The sequence below is a fragment of the Ictidomys tridecemlineatus genome, chromosome 6 (assembly GCF_052094955.1).
Source record: "Ictidomys tridecemlineatus isolate mIctTri1 chromosome 6, mIctTri1.hap1, whole genome shotgun sequence".
Taxonomy (NCBI): Eukaryota; Metazoa; Chordata; class Mammalia; order Rodentia; family Sciuridae; genus Ictidomys; species Ictidomys tridecemlineatus.
The window spans coordinates 98,425,878-98,446,505 of NC_135482.1; the positions used below are offsets into that span (position 1 = coordinate 98,425,878).

General features: G+C 35.5%; 1 protein-coding gene across 1 annotated transcript in view; it reads left to right on the top strand.

Moving 5' to 3' along the window:
- Window positions 1–8,345, top strand: part of LOC101959212 (alpha-2-macroglobulin) — a 43,639-nt gene extending 35,294 nt beyond the window's left edge. The window contains exons 26-36 of the mRNA XM_021720859.3: window positions 169–325; window positions 611–685; window positions 1,345–1,525; window positions 3,376–3,599; window positions 4,376–4,594; window positions 4,753–4,880; window positions 5,736–5,826; window positions 6,438–6,506; window positions 7,461–7,563; window positions 7,834–7,875; window positions 8,215–8,345. Coding sequence (XP_021576534.3) covers window positions 169–325; window positions 611–685; window positions 1,345–1,525; window positions 3,376–3,599; window positions 4,376–4,594; window positions 4,753–4,880; window positions 5,736–5,826; window positions 6,438–6,506; window positions 7,461–7,563; window positions 7,834–7,875; window positions 8,215–8,231 — 1,306 coding nt within the window. The 3' untranslated portion in view covers window positions 8,232–8,345. The remainder of the gene's footprint in view (window positions 1–168; window positions 326–610; window positions 686–1,344; window positions 1,526–3,375; window positions 3,600–4,375; window positions 4,595–4,752; window positions 4,881–5,735; window positions 5,827–6,437; window positions 6,507–7,460; window positions 7,564–7,833; window positions 7,876–8,214) is intronic.
- The last annotated feature ends 12,283 nt before the right edge of the window (window positions 8,346–20,628 follow it).

The window sequence follows — 20,628 nt, forward strand, 5'->3', positions numbered from 1 at the left end:
GAGACCTATAGATACAAGGAGACTAAAGGAGAGAGGAATTCTAAGTACACAAAAATTCCTGTTATGTTACTCTTCTACGTACAGAAGTGCCATAGGAAGCCTATTGCTGGTATGTGGTTATAAAATCCCTCTGACAATATAACATCATCATCACTTGCTCCCCCACAGGCTCACAGCCTTTGTACTGAAGACTTTTGCCCAGGCTCGAAAATATATCTTCATTGATGAAACACACATTACCCAAGCCCTCACCTGGCTCTCCCAGAAGCAGAAGGACAATGGCTGCTTCAGGAGCTCTGGGTCACTGCTCAACAATGCCATAAAGGTGAATCATTCCAGGGCTAGTTTTGATGTGTCCATTAGGATATCTATAAGGGTGAAGAAAAGAAGTGACAATGTAGAAATCCCTGACAGAAGTCATCCAAGGAAAATAAAACCTGGATAACACCAAGAAAGAGGGAATGGAACTTAGAATTTTTGTGATACTTTAGGTCATTGGGGATGGATATGAATAAAAATAAATTCCATGACACAGCTCAATAGAACAAGCTGTTCAATGAGATTCTGAAAAGTTAAATTATTCAAGTCTTTTCCTTTTCCATATTCACAGGGAGGAGTAGAAGATGAAGTCACCCTCTCTGCCTATATCACCATAGCCCTTCTGGAGATTCCACTCTCAGTCACTGTAGGTACCACCTCATTTCCCTGGTAAAGAGTAGTTCTGCATGCAACAAAACCCCTTATCTGCTCTCTGAAACACTAACCTACTGAAACCCAACTGTCAGCCTTTCATCTAAGCAGTGTCAATGACTTCCAGACCAACAGAGAATTTGGCCAATCTATTAAGACAGACTTGTACTTTCCCAGTCATGCCTCTGGGCTATATCCCCCTTTAGGATTTTTCTCCGGAGAATCCTAAAGATATGGTCTATGTTTCTGGGCTTGCATAGGTAAGAACAGCACCCTGGCACAGTCACACATGCCTGTAATCCCAGCTACTTAGGAGTGGAGGCAGGAGGATCATAAGTTTCAGGACAGGCTAGGCAAATCAGCAAGACCCTGTCTCAAAACAAAACAATTTTTAAGTCTTGGGGCTGTAGTTCAGTGGTCAAATACCCTGAGTTCAATCCTCAGTACCACAAAAAATGTATATGTGTATATGTATGTATATGAGAATGGCAGAGCAAAATCTATTCTTTCAATATCCATTAGAATGAGGAACAGATGAACAAATGTATTCAAAAAAACTTCTTTATCTCCTGTGTCATAAACTGTGTGATAATCTGGGAATGCTGGCACCCCTGTTCACATAGCTTAGTTTTACTTTTTGTTCTCCTATCACAGCATCCTGTTGTCCGCAATGCCTTGTTTTGCCTGGATTCAGCCTGGAAGTCGGCAAAGGAAGGAGCCCATGGCACCCATGTTTACACCAAGGCACTGTTGGCCTATGCATTTGCCCTGGCAGGTAACCAGGACAAGAGGAAAGAAATATTGAACTCACTTGATGAGGAAGCTGTAAAAGAAGGTGAGAGAACACCTGATATCTTTCTCTCATCCCACATTCTCTGTATCAAGAACTACATTACAAAACTTCCCTACTCCTACCTCTTATGATCCTTATCCCCCTCTTCTTTTATCTACACTATATATAAATATAAATATATATATACATATGTGTATTCCACATCATATTTATATATATTCCACATCATATTTTTATAAGATTCAGGATACCTTAATAAAATCAGACATCAAAATATAAGAGATGATAGATTTAGTAGTGAGAAGTTTGGCCTCTGGAGACTAGCTTCAAAGTATCTTATGTATGTGATCATGGGCAAGTCAGCAACTTGTCTGTTTCAGTTCCTTCCTCAGTAGAATGAGGCTAATAATATAATTTATCTCATAAGATTGTTGTAGTAAATAAATGAATACATGGAAAGCACTAGTAGATATGGCCAAGAGAATTCTATAAAAGTACTAGCTATTATTACAAAGATATCAGTTCCTTATACCCAACCCTTACACAATGCCATCATATCATCTTAAACATAAGGAAAGATTCATGGACTTGCCCCATGAACAAATTCTGATATTTTAATCTGATTTCACAATACCAATAATGTTGACCAATCTATTCATATTCACAAAATTCTTCTACATATACTGTGGTCTATATGAGGTATTAAAGAAATAGAAGATAAAATGCAGATATTAAAATGGCCAGTAAAATGTATTCTACCTTTGTCTTTTAGCAATGTACTTTAATATTTGGTAAATGTTTCAGATATACCAAGAAAAGCATAAAGAATATTTAGAAAACCCATATAACTCCCTCCCAGTGTAAGAAATAAAGTATTACCAATGCAGAAAAAAAATCCCTATGTTACCACTTCTACTATCAGAGGTTGTCATTATTCTGAATTTTTCATTACAATTTTCATGGATTTCTTTATATTTCTGCTACATATTCCTAAGTAATATTATAATTTTCACATTTCACACCTTTAGATATGCAGTATTACATTTAAGTAGCTTATTTTATGTTTGTTCATCTTTTATTTTTAAAGTTCAACATTATACTAATGTCAATCTCCACACATGTCCCTGTAACTTTAGTTCATTACTTTTCACTGCTGTACAATATATTATAATATATAATTAGGTTATAATTTATATGTTGAGTTTCTCCTCATGAATCCTTTGTTACCTTTTGCTATTACAAACAACACTACAGTAAATATTCAGGTGTTTATCTCATTGTACATGTGTTTTCAAAAATTATACTTTGATCATAAGCTAAACACACTTTCTCCATTTCTGAATATTGCCAAATTGCTCCAAAGGAGCAGTCGACATCCCATAGTAGTGAACATCAGCTCCCACTGCTCCCAATGTTTCACACCCATGTGGATTTCATGTAGTAGTTCAATTTTTAGTATTTTAAGGATTAATTTTTTTTTTCTTTTTAAATCTAATAAGTGTGAACTGTATTATTTCCTGTGATCTGTGATACTCACAAGAAACCTCTAAGGACAGGCCTGACAAAAATCTTGACATATTCTAGATATGGTTTAAACAACATCAGAAATAGGAAATAGCCACGACCAGAGAGAGAACTTGCTCTGCCATCCCAACTGTAGTTAACTATTTCAAAGTACAGATGGCAAAAGGTTCTGACTCTGGCAACATTAGCTGCCTTAACTTGGTTGAAATACACCAAGTTCATATTTTCATTGAGGGGAACGTGTCTCTATGAGGTTTGAAATATTACAATCAGAAAGAAACCCTCTCTTCAGCTCCAATTTGGATACTTTCATCTTAAAATAAATATGAATATTTAGTCACTTATGAGTATCTATTTCTCCCACCCAGATGATACTATCCACTGGACACGGCCTCAGAAACCCAAGGCACCACAGGGACTTCTGTACCAACCCCAGGCTCCCTCTGCTGAGGTGGAGATGACGGCCTATATGCTCCTCACTCTCCTCACAGTCCAGCCAGCCCCGACCTCAGAGGACCTGACTTCTGCAGTGCCCATTGTAAAGTGGATCACAAAGCAACAGAATTCCCATGGTGGCTTCTCCTCCACCCAGGTTGGTTATTTGCCAGAATCTTCAATTAACCTTCAAGTAGAAAAAGACAAACACAGGAGAAAAAAATGAAAATGAAAATACCTTGAAAGATTGTCAGTATATAGGGATAATTATGTAAATCAAAGATGACTAAAAAGAAAATGCATAGAATTCTGGCACCCTGTCCCTGTGCTATCACAGTCTCCTGTTTTCAAAACTCTGCCTCCCTAAAGTAGTGGTGTGGCATCAGCAGAACAAGGGGGAAGTCTCCTACCAACTCTTCTCCAGTTTTAGGAATCCCTTCACAACTGTTCACAGGAACTCTAAATACAATAATCTTGCCTTGAGAATCTCCATTCTCAGGTCCTCTGACACATTTCATGGCCCCCATCTGCCTCTTAGTACACATTCATTCTTAGAAGTATAAGGAATTGTTTTTACCCATCCAACTTCCTAAGTCTAACTATATAACCATGTATCTAAACATGAAGATGAGATAACATCTCAAAACAAGGAAGCCATATATCTGGATGGGGCTAGGCTTCTTTTTTTTTTTTTTTAATAATACCCACCTTACAAGAACTACCAAGGGGTCCTATAAGAACTACCTTCATCCCTTCCAAGGGCAGTGCCCTCAATGACTTAAGGACCTCCCAGTAGGCCTCATCTTTTAAAAGATTCCACCACCTCTCAATTTCACCACTCTGAGGACCAGACATTCAACACGTGAACCCAAAAGGACAAACCATTTCCAAACCATTGCAATATCTAAGTGGGTTCTCCCACTCCTCTTTCAGGACACAGTGGTGGCTCTCCATGCTTTGTCCAAATATGGAGCAGCTACTTTTACTAGGACTGGGAAAGCTGCACAGGTCACCATCCAGTCTTCAGGGAAATTTTCCTCAAAATTCCAAGTGGACAACAGCAACCGCCTGTTACTACAGCAGGTCTCCTTACCAACAGTGCCTGGGGAATACAGTGCAAGAGTGAAGGGAGAAGGATGTGTCTACCTCCAGGTGAGACTCTCAGGGGAAAAGAGGACAAGGGTTTACACAGTATCTGTTATCACCCAAAAATCCTAGCTCAGCAAACCATGGAGGCAAATCAGAACTGAGGAAGATGACGGGAATTCTGATAAGAGGAAAAAAGAGATTCTGTCTTTAATATTCCACAGACATCCTTGAAATACAATATTCTCCCAGACAAGGAAGACTTCCCATTTGCTTTAGAGGTACTGACTCTTCCCCAAACTTGTGATGGACCCAAAAGCCGCACCACCTTCCAGATCTCAATGAATATCAGGTAAGATTTTTTGACTATATCACCTAATTCTAGGAGTAACAACCAGTCTTCTTACCTGGACTCCTCATCAAGCTAAACATTGTGACAGTAAGTGCTCACACTGCATTTATTTAAAAGGTAATGTATTCTTTTATATTGATGCAATAGAATTTCTTGGTGATGAAGTTTAAATCGTCCATCCCCTGCCTCTAGGACCTATTATTGTCTAATGTTACTTAAAAGTTAATGTTTCTCCTCAATAAAAAAAAAAAGAATATCACATTACCTATGACCTGAATTCCTTCAATCTAATGAAATCCTGAAATCCTGTTGTACTTGATATAGTTATGGCAAAGAGAGAATTCTTGCAAAGCTTGAATAGGAGAAAAGAGTGAATCTTTGGTTGTAATTCCAGTGGGCAATAAATAAATCTCAAGTTACATACAATACAATCAATTTGGGAAGGAAATATATTTATATACATTTAAATAGCTACCAGCCTCACAAAAAAAGTATCTGTCTGAAAGAATATTATAATTTGGTTGGGAAAAGATTAAGATAAGTGTATGTAATAAACATCTGGCATAGATTAGAGGCCCCCAGTCAAAGAATCACTTGTGGTGCTTTCTTAAAACACAGATCCTCAGAATCCACACATTTGAAATTCTGATTCAATCAGTTCTGGGGTAGGGCTGGTCTCTATAGCTATAACAGGTCCTATTAAAAATTCTTATGCACTACCACTTTTCTAACCACTGGGATGGCATATTTGGGAGGATTTAATGTGTACTTTGTAGAGTACTTAATATGACATAGAAAAACGGGAATATTTAATAACATAGAAAACCCTAATCCCTTCCTTTGCTGGGTTCTTAGATACACTGGGAGTCGTCCTGCCTCCAACATGGTCATTGCTGATGTAAAGATGGTTTCTGGCTTCATCCCCCTGAAGCCAACAGTGAAAATGGTAGGTTTATGATAAGCCCAGGTAATGTTTTATGTATCCCTACACTAAGAAAATACTGTTATTAAAACAATTTTAAATCAACCTCTATCAATGATTTATATTATCTCCAGACTCACAATTACAATTTGGCATGTTTGTATGAGTTCCCACCAAGTGCAGAGTATTCTGTCAGAAGTCATGATGGCTAAGGTAAAAAATATCATAGGTCCCACTTGCACAGAGCTTAGAATCTTAATGCACATGAATATGAACCCATGAAAAAACATGAAAATGACTGACATGAACTGTCATAAGTATTACAGAAGTTAAGAGAAGAGATTGCTCTAAGTCAAATAAAACAAAAAATTCCATCACAAATAAACAATATGAAATAGGAGTAATTCCCAAGTTTAGGCTATTTAGTTCCTTTCAGATAAATCAATTTTACCATGGGTCATGTGCCATAATACTATTAAACTCTTCATCCAAATTACCTTTAATTTTTATTTTTCCTACATGTTTTTACTTACAAAAAGCATTTGAAGGAATTGGGAATAGGAATTTTCCCACCTCTGGATCCTCTAGGGGCTTCATTTATTTTATTAACATTGTGTTATTTTAATTTTCTTCAGCTTGAAAGACTGAACCATGTGAACCGGACTGAAGTCAGCAACAATCATGTCTTGATTTACCTGGATGAGGTGAGAGCCCTGCCAGTGTAGCTGAAAAAAAATATAGATAAAAATCCTTCTAACGATGTTGTCTTGGAAGTAAGTTCATGCATTTTGTAGACATCTAATCTAGAAATCTGAGAACTCCAATGAATGTTTTTCTTCTCTTTTATTTAAACCTGGGATTATGAGAAGTAGCTTATTCTAATATTTGGATATAAATATTTCTTGAACCCTATAAGCAAGGGATTTTCTACAAAATGTTTTCATTATGTCCACAAGTTATTTTGAAGATACTGGATAATGTAAGGAAGTAACCAATTGCAATTAGTCAATTATTATATCAGCATCCCCATCAACAATATAAAAAGGGAAAACACTGTCAATCTCAGCTAGACTTGGATCATAAAATAATAAAAACCAATAATAATAAAGATAATGATAATCAGTTCACCAATGATGATAAGTTCACCAATAAACCAATGTTATTTTATAGATAGGTATGGCAACATAGTTTATGCATGCCTATATTGATAGGAATCACACTTTGCAAAATCATTATTAAAAACAAAAGCAAAAACAAACTTAAACAAACCAGCAGTGGTATGTCATTTACATACCTCTTCAAGTCTACACAAGTACTTCCACAAAATGGAAAAGCAAAACTATACCAAATCTTTGAATAGTTAAAAAAAAAAAAAAAGGACATAGCCAGTTAACCAACAAAAAGCATATAGAATTTCCCCCATGCACAGAGCCACATGATGGCACTGATGGAAGTTATATAAATTGTGTTCATTATTTAAGAAATGTTTTGGCAAATTTCCCTTGTAGTCTAAGGACTTTTGTACAATTTAAGGATCTTGTAGTATGCAGTTGTTGATAAAGGGTTTTTCCCCCAAAAAAAAGCAGATGAATGCTTATTCATCCAAGGAGAAAAGAAAGCTTCCTGAAAAGTCCATTTAACTCTCTTTTGCTTTATAGGTGTCGAATCAGACACTGAGCTTGTCCTTCACAGTTCTGCAAGATATTCCAGTAAGAGATCTGAAACCAGCCATAGTGAAAGTCTATGATTACTATGAGACAGGTAAGTGTGGGCAACTTTCACATAGAAATTAAAATTCCTCATCAGAAACATAGGTTTAAAAAATGTATAGGGGTGATTTATTACATTAAATTCTCTTTATCACTTCATTTTGTCTCCAAGTTTGATTCTCCCCTTTTTGTCTTTGATACATACAAAATATAAGGTAGTAAGTAGTGCATCAAGTGAATGACATTGACATTTCTGATACAATGAAGTTCTTCCAACAGCAAAGATTCTTTCACTGACTTCATATAATATTTGTTTTTTCAGATGAGTTCGCAATTGCTGAGTACAGTGCTCCTTGCAGCAAAGGTAAATGATTCATACTCCTTCAAAATGAAGTCAGAATTTCTCTGGTTTGTCTCCCAAATCTCTTCCTTCATAAAATTCTGGCTAAATATTCTTCATAGGTATTATATTGCTCACACTGTGTATTGTTGCAGAAAAACATGCATTTGAGAAGAACCAAGGACTATGTCAAATCTCAGATGGCTTAGAAGGCTGCTTATAGGATAATTACATATAATAGATTTCATTTCCTACTAATTGGGTTTCCTTAGGCACTATGATGCTCAAATTTAAGGAAAGGAATGTTTTCTCTTCATGGAAATCCAAGTTTATCTTAATTTCCTTTTCTTTCCACTATCACAGATCATGGAAATGTCTGAGAACTACGTGAACAAAAAGTACTTTGCTATGTAGTCTCTGTTCACAGGACTTCACAGAAAAGAAACTCTTCTTGCATCTTCAAAGATTTGATAAATAAACCTTTTTTCTTATCAGTTTCTTTCATTGCTTCCTCATTCATTCAATAATCATTTCTCCCTTTTCTATGATTCCAAATAGAAACCTGAGACAAAAATTAACAGCAATCGATGGCTGAGTGAGTTCAGAATATAAAAAAACCTAGCAATGTTGGTCTAAGTAAGCCTCACATAGGAGAAAGAAAAAAGTGTTGGATTATATATGAGGAGAATTCATAGTGTGTTTGGTTATAGAAATGCTTGAAGGAAAAAACAATGAGTGTATTTTTATGAGAAAATAAAAAGACAGACTTGACTAAAGGAGACTTTTTAAAAGGAAGTAAGTAAAATACAAAATTGGGTGGGTTATATTAGAAAGCAGCATAACAAATCAGATCCTGACCTACGTGGGGGTTATATGTCCTAAGTTAGACCAGAATCTGCCAACTGCTAAGGGTTACCAGCTTTGGGTATCAGATTCAATAATGGACAACAGACTAAAAATGTTGAAGTGATACATGTATAAGCAAGTTTTCTCAGAAAAGAGAATATATATGTTATGGTACAAAGTCAAATAGGAGTATTATATTAGGCCTTCTTCTGGAACTTTGAGTCAGGATTAAAGCATAGATACAAAGTGTTGGGATACAAAGATGTTTAGATACAAAAATCAGAGCTCCCAAAATCCAAAATCTCATGTTTTTTAAGATATCTTATTTCCTTTGCAGTCAATACTAAAATATTATATGAAAGTAGAAGCAGAAGCTTCCAGTAATTGTACAGAAAGAGTGAAAAAAGAAGGTAAGAAGGGAGATTCAGAGCATGATACTTTCTAGGGGCAGTCCTAGAATCCAAGCTTTCATTTGGCACTAAACTGAAAATATTGAGTTTGGCAGAAGGTGTAGGTAATATTTCCTAAGAACTTCAAAGAACTCTGAAGTTCAAGCAATATTTAGTACTGTTTCCAGACTGAGCCAAAATAAAAAAGTAGAATTTATCTCATTCCACTGGTGATTCCTTTATATGGTTGCTTTATATGGTTGTGATAGGCAGTAGGCCCTATACCCTCATTCCTTGCAATGAATATATTACACTACAGGGCAAAAGAAATTTTGCAGTTGGATCTTAAACAGGGAAAATGTTGTGTATTATCCAAGAGAATCCAGTGCAATCACATGAGCCATTAGAAGATAGAGAGATTCACTAATTGGGAAGTCAGAGAGATTTGTCGCACAAATCCTTAAGTCACATGTTGTTGACTTAAGGATAAAAGGAAATATATGTCAAGAAAGCAGTGACCACAGTTCTTAAACAGTAAGAAACTAAGTTCTACCAACAACCAAAGAGATTAAAAGATAACTACAGGCAGCTAGAAGCTAGAAACCATAGCCCAAGTAGACCCTAGTAAAGTGAATATTTTACTAAACCCTAGTAAAGTGAATTCAGTCACATTGTATCAAATCTCTATGTTGGATAAGTGCTTGCTGTTTTAAGCACATAATTTTTAAAAAATTATTCTAATTTGTTATATATGACATCAGAATGCATTACAATTCATATTATACATATAGAGCACAATTTTTCATATCTCTGATTGCATACAAAGTATAGTCACACCATTCATTGTGGGGACAAGTACATGGAGTACTGCATACATGGCATACATTAAGGACATCTGAGTGGCAGGCCACTCCCCTCGTGCTAGGTGTGTGAGTGGCAGGTCACCCGTAGACACAGCCATGGGCATGAGCTGCGTGTTGCAGTCCCTGTGCTTCCCCCATGGCCCGATCTTCCATTGGTCACTGCAAGGACAGCTAGCCAGAAATTGTATTGGTGGCTGCCTGTAATCTGCTTAGCCACACCTGAGTATATATACATGGTAACTGCGCAATAAAATCAGACCTGCTTCCTACTTGGTCTCCAGAGGTCTTAATTAGTGACTCTGCAGCCACACTCTCCTCCACCCTGTTCCATGATCCTCCTCACTAGACGCCTGAGAGCTCACACAATTCATGTCTTCATACGTGTACTTAGGGTAATGATGTCCATCTCATTCCACCATCTTTCCTACCCCCATGCCCCCTCCCTTCCCCTCTCACCCCTTTTTCCTATCTAGAGTTCTTCTAATCCTCCCATGCTCCCAACCTCACTATGAATCAACCGCCTTATAAAAAAAAAAAAATTCCACATTTGGTTTTTGGGAATTGACTAATTTCACTTAGCATTATCTTTTCCAACACCATTTACCTGCAAATGCCATGATTTTATTCTCTTTTAATGCTGAATAATATTCCATCGTGTATATATACCACATTTTCTTTATCCATTCATCTACTGAACGGCATCTAGGTTGGTTCCACAGTTAAGCTATTGTAAATTGTGCTGCATTAAACATTAACATGGCTATGTCCCTGTAGTATGCTCTTTTTAAATCTTTTGGGTGTAGACCAAGGAGTGGGATAGCTGGGTCAAATGGTGGTTCCATTCCCAGTTTTCCAAAGAATCTCCATACTGCTTTCCACATTGGCTGCACCATTTTGCAGTCCAACCAAGCAATGTGTGAGTGGACATTCCCCCCATATCCTCACCAACACTTATTGTTGTCTGTATTCTTAATAGGTGCCATTCTGACTGGAGTGAACATTTGACAAAATACAGCACCCCTTCATGTTCAAAACACTAGAAAAACTAGGGATATCAGGAACATATCTCAACAGTGTCAAAGCTATCTATGCTATCTATGCTAAGCCCCAGGCCAACATCATTCTAAATGGAGAAAAATTGAAGACATTCCCTCTAAAAATTGTAACAAGGCAGGGATGCCCTCTTTAACCATTTCTATTTAACATAGTTCTTGAAACACTGGCCAGAGCAATTAGACAGACAAAATGAAATTAAAGGGATATACATAGGAAAAGAAAAACTCAAATTGGCACTATTTGCCAATGAAACGATTTTTACCAAGAAGACCCAAAAAATTCCACCAGAAAACTTCTAGAACTAGTAAATGAATTCAGCAAAGCAGCAGGACATAAAATCAACACCCATAAGTCAAAGACATTTCTGCATATCAGTGACAAATCCTCTGAAAAGGAAACAAGGAAAACTATCACATTTACAATAGCCTCAAAAAATAAAATAAAATACTTGGGAATCAACTTAACAAAAGAGATGAAAGACCTCTATAATGAAAACTACAGAACGCTAAAGAAAGAAATTAAAGAAGACCTTAGAAGATGGAAAGATCTACCTTGTTCTTGGATAGGCAGAATTAATATTGTCAAAATGACCATACTATCAAAAGCACTATACAGATTTCATGTAATTCCAATCAAAATACCAATGGCATTCCTCTTAGAAATAGAAAAAGCAATCATGAAGTTCATCTGGAAAAATAAGAGACCCAGAATAGCTAAAGCAACACATAGCGGGAAGAGTGAAGCAGACCTTAAACTATATCGGACCTTAAACTATACTACAGAGCAATAGTAACAAAAACACCCTGGTATTGGCACCACAACAGACTGGAAGACCAATGGTACAGAACAGAGGTCACAGAAAATAACTCACATAATTACAGTTATCTTATATTAGACAAAGGTGCCAAAAACATACATTGGAGAAAAGATAGTCTCTTCAACAAATGGTGCTGGGAAAACTGAAAATCCATATGCAATAAAATGAAATTAAACCCCTCTCTCTCTACATGCACAAAACTAAGTTCAAAGTGGATCAAAGACCTAGGAATTAAGCCAGAGACCCTGTGCCTAATAGAAAAAAAAATAGACCCAAATCTCCATCATGTCACATTAGGCCCCAACTTCCTTAATAAGACTCCTATAGTGCAAGAATTAAAATCAAGAATTAATAAATGGGATGGATTCAAACTAAAAAGCTTCTCAGTGAAAGGAACAATTAGTGAGATGAATAGAAAGCCTACAGCTTGGGAGCAAATTTTTACCACCTGCACATCAGATAGAGCACTAATCTCTAGGCTTTATAAAGAATTCAAAAAGCTAAACACCGAAAAAATAAATAACCCAATCAATAAATGGGCCAAGGAACTAAACAGACACTTCTCAGAAGATGATATACAATCAATCAATAAATATATGAAAATATGTTCAACATCTCTAGTAATTATAGAAATGCAAATCAAAACTACTCTAAGATTTCACCTCACTTCAGTCAGAATGGCAATCTTTTATCAATAATAGAAAACTGACACAAACAGGTTGGCATAAGTACTTCAACCTTTAGAATCAAATCATAAGTCCTGAATTTGGGTTTTCATTTTTGTCTTTTGTTGTTGTTTTATTGTTTTATTTGCCTCTCAAGGTCCAAAAATTCCTTATTCCTGCCCCTAGAATACAGATACACAGACTGGATTATTGGTCTATACACTGGATGTTTATTTACTTATTTTAAAAAAAAAAAAGTTTTAGAGAAAAAAGCAAGATAACGGAATAAAAGAGGTTATTTTCCAAATGGCTCCATGGAGTGTGACCAGGCAAGAGGGCAAGGATTTAATACTGAAATCTCAAATGGCCTGAGACTCAGAAACTTGCACAGAGTAAAACAAAATAAAAATAAAGGAAAGGAAAATCCCGCCACTGGCACTGGCAGCTGCAGATGCAGATCCACTGTGAGGAGGTCTGATAGACTAAGAGAGCCTGCACTTCAAGTGGCACTGAGGCGTGTCTTGAAGCAGAGATGACATTGATCACGCACGTCTACAGTTGAACCAGTAGGTGAGCTACTCTTTGTTTTTGTGTGAGAGATATGCTGCACATTTCCCAGTGACCTGCAAGATCAGGGAAAGTGCCATATTTTTCCTGCTCTGCTACAGTGGCCGGTGAGTGTGGGTCCAAACCCAGGTGCCCAGATTTGTGTGATTCCAGCTGGGTCCAAAAACCTGACCTAGCAGAAGTCTGCCATATGACCCAGAGTGTCACTAGAAAACCAGATGCAATTCAGGCATGGAAAGTGATGCATCCAGTGGAATTTAAGACATTTAGACCTGAGAGATCCTGGATGTCTCTAATATTTGAATCCTGCAGTTTGCAGGACATTCAGGAACGACCAGGGACTTGTTTGGATGGGAGAGGAGTGAATGTGTGCTTTGGGACTGAGTACAGATGGCCAAGAGCCTTGGGAAGCAGAGGGGGTCAAAGGACTGGTTTCTCCATCCTGGAGTGGAACCCAGAGGAGACTCAAGGAATACAGATGCCCAGCACAGACTAAAAGCAGCCAGGCTATGGAAGTGTGCTGATTTAAAAGCTTCACCAAACATCATTCCACAAAGCACGAGGGGTCTAGCTAGACCCAAAAACCACCTTTAGGAACTCCACCTCTGTGAACCCATTTCACAGAACACTACAGTGACCCCTTGCTGTGAGTGGAGAAGACAAGATCCTCCAACCTGCTCCACCTTGAAATGCTGAGAACTTGCAATCTGAAGAACTTCACATAAGGAAGGAACTGACAGCCCCCAACTACTACTCTTGCACACACTACATACCTCAATAAAAAAAAGGATAAAAAGATAATTAGGAACTGACAACCAACACGTAATATTATAGACAAATTTTCAACCATTGCAACAGAAACAATTCCTTTATCTTCCATTAAGAACCTTTATTTTTTAACTTTTGCATGCTGAATGGTCCATGGACATTTGTACATATACATACTCATCTCACTCCTCTAATTTTCATCATTTCATTAAGGTAGTTATTGACTCTGTCTTTTGAGAACTGGGGCTTTTGATTAGTATCCCTTGGTTTTGCTTTATATTATGTTGTTGTTATTGCTGTCTTATATTGTATTTCTCCTATTTCCCTTGATTCTTTTCCTCTCTTTTCTTTTGCAAACAGCCAAATTTTATTATTCTTTCACCATTCCTTTTATTCTTTTCTACTACTTTCTGACATCATCCTTTATCAATTTAACATCCTACATCTCCTCTGCATTCTCCCTCTTCACCTTTTTAAAATAGAAACCCCTTTTGTGAACATATTATCTCTACAGTTGGCAATTGCTCACCATACCATTTCTGCATATAGTACCAATTAACACTGTAGATGCCTAAATAGGAACTAAGTATAGTATTTAGTTGAATGTTGAATATTGATTTCATTGAGTATTGCTATTATTTGTCTCCTCCTAAAATGTGAGGTATTAGAAATCTTCAGAAACACAATAAATTATAGGGTAGAAGCTCTGCCATCTCAGATTCTACTGATAAATGGGTAGACATAAAAACATGAAAAGGCAAGGGAACAAACCATCATAAACAAATCAAAATAACTCATTAACAGAACCCAATAATATCACAGTAAAAGAAATGTCATAGAAGGAAATGAGAAAGTTCATAATTAAATTGATCTATGAAGTAAAAGATGATGTGAGATGTGAAATCAGAGAGGAAATCCTAAGAAGTGAAATACTACTTCAATAAGGATACAGAAATCCTGAAGAAGAATCAAATTCTTAAAATGAAGGAATCAATAAACCAAATTAAAAATTCAATGGAAAGCATCACCAGCAGACTAGAACACTTGGAAGACAGTTTCAGGCAATGAAGACAAATAAATAATCTTGAAAACAAAGTTTATCATGAAGAAAAGATGTTAAGTAACATGAATAGAACCTTCAAGAAATATAGTATAACACAAAAAAAAATTTAAGATTTTATCAGGATAGATGAAGGCTCAGAGATACAAACCAAAGGAATGCCCAACTTTTTCAATGAAATAATATCAGAAAATTTCCCAAACCTAAATAATGAAATGGAAAATCAAATACAGGTGCTTTCAGGACCCCAAATATACAAAATTACAACAGACCCACACCAAGGCACATTATTATAAAAATGTCCAATATTCAGAATAAGGATAAAAATTAAAAGGCTGCTTGAGAAAAATAACAGGTTACATCTAAAGAGAAACCAATCCAGATGTCAGCTGATTTCTTAATGCAGACCCTCAAAGATACGAGGTCTTGGAATAATGCATAACAAGTGCTAAAAGAAAATTGATGTTGACCATAAACACTATATCTGCCAAAATTAAGCTTCATATTTCATGATGAAATAAAAACTTTCCACGATAAAAGTTAAAAGGAATTTACAACTAGAAAGCCTACATTACAAAACAGTCAATAAAACATTTTATGAAGAAATGAAAATGAAAACCAACAAAGGGAAGAACTACTCTAGAAGAATAGTCAATCAAAGAAGAAAGTAAGTCTAATTAAAACCCAGAAATAAATCAAAATGGCAGAGAATTAAATTATTTCTAAATAAAAACAATGAATGCAAATGGCCTAAACATATCAATCAAAAAACATTGAACAGCAGACTGGATTAAAAAATAACACCCAACAATATGCTATCTCCAAGAAACTTACCTCATAGATCCACAGACAAAAGGTAAAGGAATGGGGGGAAAAAGTATCATTCCCAAACATCTCATAAACAAGCAAGGGTTTCTATCCTCAGATCAGATAAAGTGGACTTCAATCCAAAGTTAATCAGAAGAAAGCTTAAGAGAATTATACATCAAAAAAACATGGCAAACATAATATTATGTCCCAAACAATGAAGTATCTACGCACATGAAACAAACTCTTCTCAATTTCAAGTAAAAAAAGAACACAATACAATTATACTGTGTGACTTTAACATGCCTCTATAATTCTATAATTTTGTTGGGATAGATTATCCCAACAAAAACTAAACAAAAAGCTATAGAAGTAAAAAAATATATACAATAAAAAACTTAGACTTAACAGATATATAGAGAATAATTTATCCAATGATTGAATATATTTTCTTTTTTTAATTTTATTTATTAATTTTAATTGTTGATGGAACTTTGTGTTTTACTTGTATATGGTGCTTAGAATCAAACCCACTGCCTCACACATTCAAGGCAAACACTTTACCACTGAGCCACAACCCCAGCCCTGAATATACTTTCTTCTCAGCAGCATATGGAACATTTTCTAAAATAGCAATACTTAGCAAATACAAAAAAAATACAGATAATACCTTGCATTCTATCAGATCATAATGAAATGAAATTAGAAATCAACAACAAAATAAAATATAAAAGCTACTCTAGAGCTGGGTTTGTGGCTCAATGGTAGAGCACTTGCCTCACATATGTGAGACACTGGGTTCAATTTTCAGCACCACATATAAATAAATGAATAAAATAAAAGTCCATCAACAACTAAGAAAATATTTTTTTAAAAAGCTATTCTAACACCTGGAGACTTAATAATACAATACTAAATGATCAATGGATAGCAGAAGAATTGAGAGATGAAGTTAAAAAATATTTAGAGGTAAATGAGAATAGCAACACAACATATCAAAATCACTATACAGGTGGCTCTAGGAGGAAAGTTCATAGCACTGAGCTCATTCACTGCAACAAAAGAAAATCACCAGATAATTACTTTATATTACATTTCAACGTCCTGGAAAATGAAGATCAAAACAACACTAAAAGCAGAAGATAGTAAATAATTAAAACCAGAGCCAAAATTAAAACAAAATTTTTTTTAAAAAATCAATGTAACAAAAAGTAGCTTCTTTAAAACAAGTCAATAAAATTGATAAACCCTAACCCATGCTAAACAAGATAAAGAGGGGGAAAAATCAAATTTCTAAAATTCACAAGTAAAAATGAAATATTAACATGGACTTCACTCAAATACAGAGGAAAATCAGAAACTACTTTGAAAACTTATACTCCAATGAAGACATCAACAAATTTTTAGAGACACATGACCTACCCAAATTGAACCAGAAGTACATAGAAAATTTAAACAGATCAATTTCAAGCAATGAAACTAAAGATGCCATCAGAAGCCTACAAACAAAGAAATCCCAGGACCAGATGGATCCTCAGGCAAGTTCTACCGCACCTTCAAAGAACAACTGACACCAATTCTCCTCAAATTATTACATGAAATAGAAAAGGAACCCTTCCAAACTCATTCTATGAAGCTAATTATCACACCCTGACATCAAAACCATACAAAGACACATCAAGAAAAGAAAACTTCAGACCAATATTCCTGATGAATATAGAGGCAAAAGTTCTTAATAAAATACTGGAAAATCACATACAAAAATATATTAAAAAGACAGTGTACTAGGATCTAGTGAGATTGATCTCAGGGATACAAGGTTGTTTCAACATATGGAAATCAATAAATGTAATTCACCACATTAATAGACATAAAGACAAGCATCACATAATTATCTCAATAGATGCAGAAAAAGCATTTGACAAAATATGACATCCATTCATGTTCAAAACACTAAAAAAACTAAGGATAGCAGGAACATATTCAACATTGCAAAAGCTACATATGTTAAACCCAAGACCAACATCATTCTAAATGGAGAAAAACTGAAAGCACTACCTCTAAAAACTGAAACAAGACAGGGATCCTGTCTTTCACACTCTACTCAAGATAGTCTAGAAAAAAACTAGCCAGAGCAATTAGACAGAAGAAAGAAAATAAAGGGATATAAACAGGGAAAAAACTACTCAAACTATCTCTATTTGATGATGATATAATTTCATATTTAGAAGACCCAAAAAAAACCACCAGAAAACTTCTAGAACTCATAATCAAATTCATCAAAGTATCAGGATATGAAACTAATAATCATAGACAAATTATTTTCCTATACAGAGGAACACAGAGATGAATCAACTAGAAGAAAAATTAGTGAAAGTATTCCATTCACAATAGCCTCAAAAAGAAAAAAGAAAGAAAATGCCTAGAATCAATCTAACAAAAGAAGTGAAAGACAATTACAATGAAAACTACAGAATTCTAAAAAAGAAATTGAAGACCTTAGAAGATAGAAAGATCTCTCATGGTCTTGGATAGGCAGAATTAATATTGTCAAAATGTCCATATTACCAAAACTGCTGTACAGATTTAATGCAATTCCTATTAAAACCCCAATGAGATTCTTCATATAAAATAGAAAAAGCAGTCATGAAATTCACTTGAAATATAAGAGACCCAGAATAGCTAAAGCAATCCTTACCAAGAAAAGTAAAGCAGGAAGCTTCATAATACCAGACCTTAAATTATACTACAGAGCTATAGTAACAAAAACAGAATGGTATTAGCACCAAAACAAACATGTAAGCCAATGGAACAGAATAGAAGACACAGAGACAAACCCATGTAAATACAGCTATCTCATACTAGGCAAAGGTGCCATAAACATACATTGGAGAAAAGAGAGCCTCTTCAACAAATAGTGCTGGGAAAACTGGAAATCCATATTAACAAAATGAAATTAAACCCCTGTCTCTCACCATGCACAAAACTCAACTCAAAGTGGTTCAAGGACCTAGAGACTCTGTGCCTACTAGAGAAAATGTAGTCCCACTCTCCATCATGTCAGTTTAGAAGCTGAATTCCCCAACAAGATTCTTAAAGCACAAGAAGTAAAATCAAGAATCAATAAATGGGATGGTATCAAACTAAAAAGCTTCTTCAAAGCAAAGAAAACAATCAAGAAAGTGGAGAGAAAGGCTACAGAATGAGAGAAGATCTTTGCCACCTATGCCTCAGATACAGCATTAATCTCCAGTATATATAAAGAACTCAAAAAATTCACACCAAAAATAAATAAGTAAATAAATAAGTGAACAACCCAAACAACAAATGGGCAAAGGAACTAAACAGATACTACACAGGAGAAATATGATCAGTCAACAAATATATGAAAAAAATGTTCAACATCACTAGCTATTAGAGAAATGCAAATTAAAACTATACTTGAGATTTCATCTCACTCCAGTAAGAATGGCAACAATTAAGAATACAAGTAACAATAAATTTTGGTGACAATGTGGATACACTCATACGTTGTTGGTAGGACTGCAAATTTGTGCATACACTCTGGAAAACAGTATGGAGTTTCCTCAGAAAACTTGGAAGGAAACTACCCATTTGACCCAGTTATCCCACTCCTCCATATATACTCAAAGAACTTAACAACATACTACAGTGATGCAACACATCTATATTTATAGCAGATCAACTCACAACAGCCAACCTATGGAACCAATCTAGGTGCCCTTCAACAGATGAATGGATAAAGAAAATATGGTATATATACACAAGCAAATATTAATCAACCATAAAAGAAATGACTTCTGCTGGAAATGGATGGATTTTGAGACTATCATGCTTAGGGAAATAAGGCAATCCCAAAGGTCGAATTTTTTGTGATATGTGGATGCTAACACACAACAAGAGTTGAGAAGAAGAACAGAAATTCAGGACATTAGACAAAAGAGAATGAAGGGAAGAAAGAAGGGACAGGTATAGGAAAGACAGCAGCATAATTCTGGCATATCTTTCCCATGTACATATATAAATACACCACAGTTAATTTCTACATCCTGTACAACCCCAAGGTTGAAATCCTAATTAGAGTAAGATGTACTCCATACTTGTATAAATAATTCAAAACATGTCTACTGTCATATAACTAAAAAGAACAAATATTAAAAATTAAAGAAAATGTTTTATAAATAACCTACTTACTAAATGAAAACAGAAAAAGAAAAAAATATTTGAAAGAAAATGATTTAAAACTTCCCAAACTTGATGACAGATGTGTCAATGAATCCAACAAGTCATAAGTGGGAAAAACTTAAGGAGATCCACATAATAAACAATAGTTAAGTTACCAAAAGGCAAAAGAGAGAATTATGAAAGTAGAAAGAAGAGATTTTTCACATGTAAGCATCCCTCAATGTAACATAGAGCAGGTTTATCATCAGGAGATTATGAAAGCCAAAGATGTTAGAATTACATACCAAAGCCACTGGGGAAAAAAGTCAAACAAGAATTCTATGTTCAGTAAACTCTCTCAAGAGTAAAAGAAAAATTAAGACATTTCCGGATAAATAAAAGTTGAAGTAGTCTTACGAAAACTGAAGTTTTCCAGCGTTGCGACAGAACCCAGCAGCTCATCTTCAGTTTCTTCTTTCTGGGTTCTTGGCTAGGAATTTGATGAAGTCCAGCCCCCTAAAAATCAAAACGTAGCCAAGTAACAAGATAACTTGGAGCGAGGAAGCGAGTCTAGGGGTTTATATAGCATGTATTTTGCTGTGATTGGTCCAAACTTATGCTAATTAGGTTTTGGAAACCTACTAACGCTATTGGTCCAAGTTTATGCTAATTAGGGCTTGGAGAAACAACAGGCTATTGGTCACCCCTGAATCCCATTTGGTTTGCCCTACTTCCATTTTCTCCCTGCTTCTGG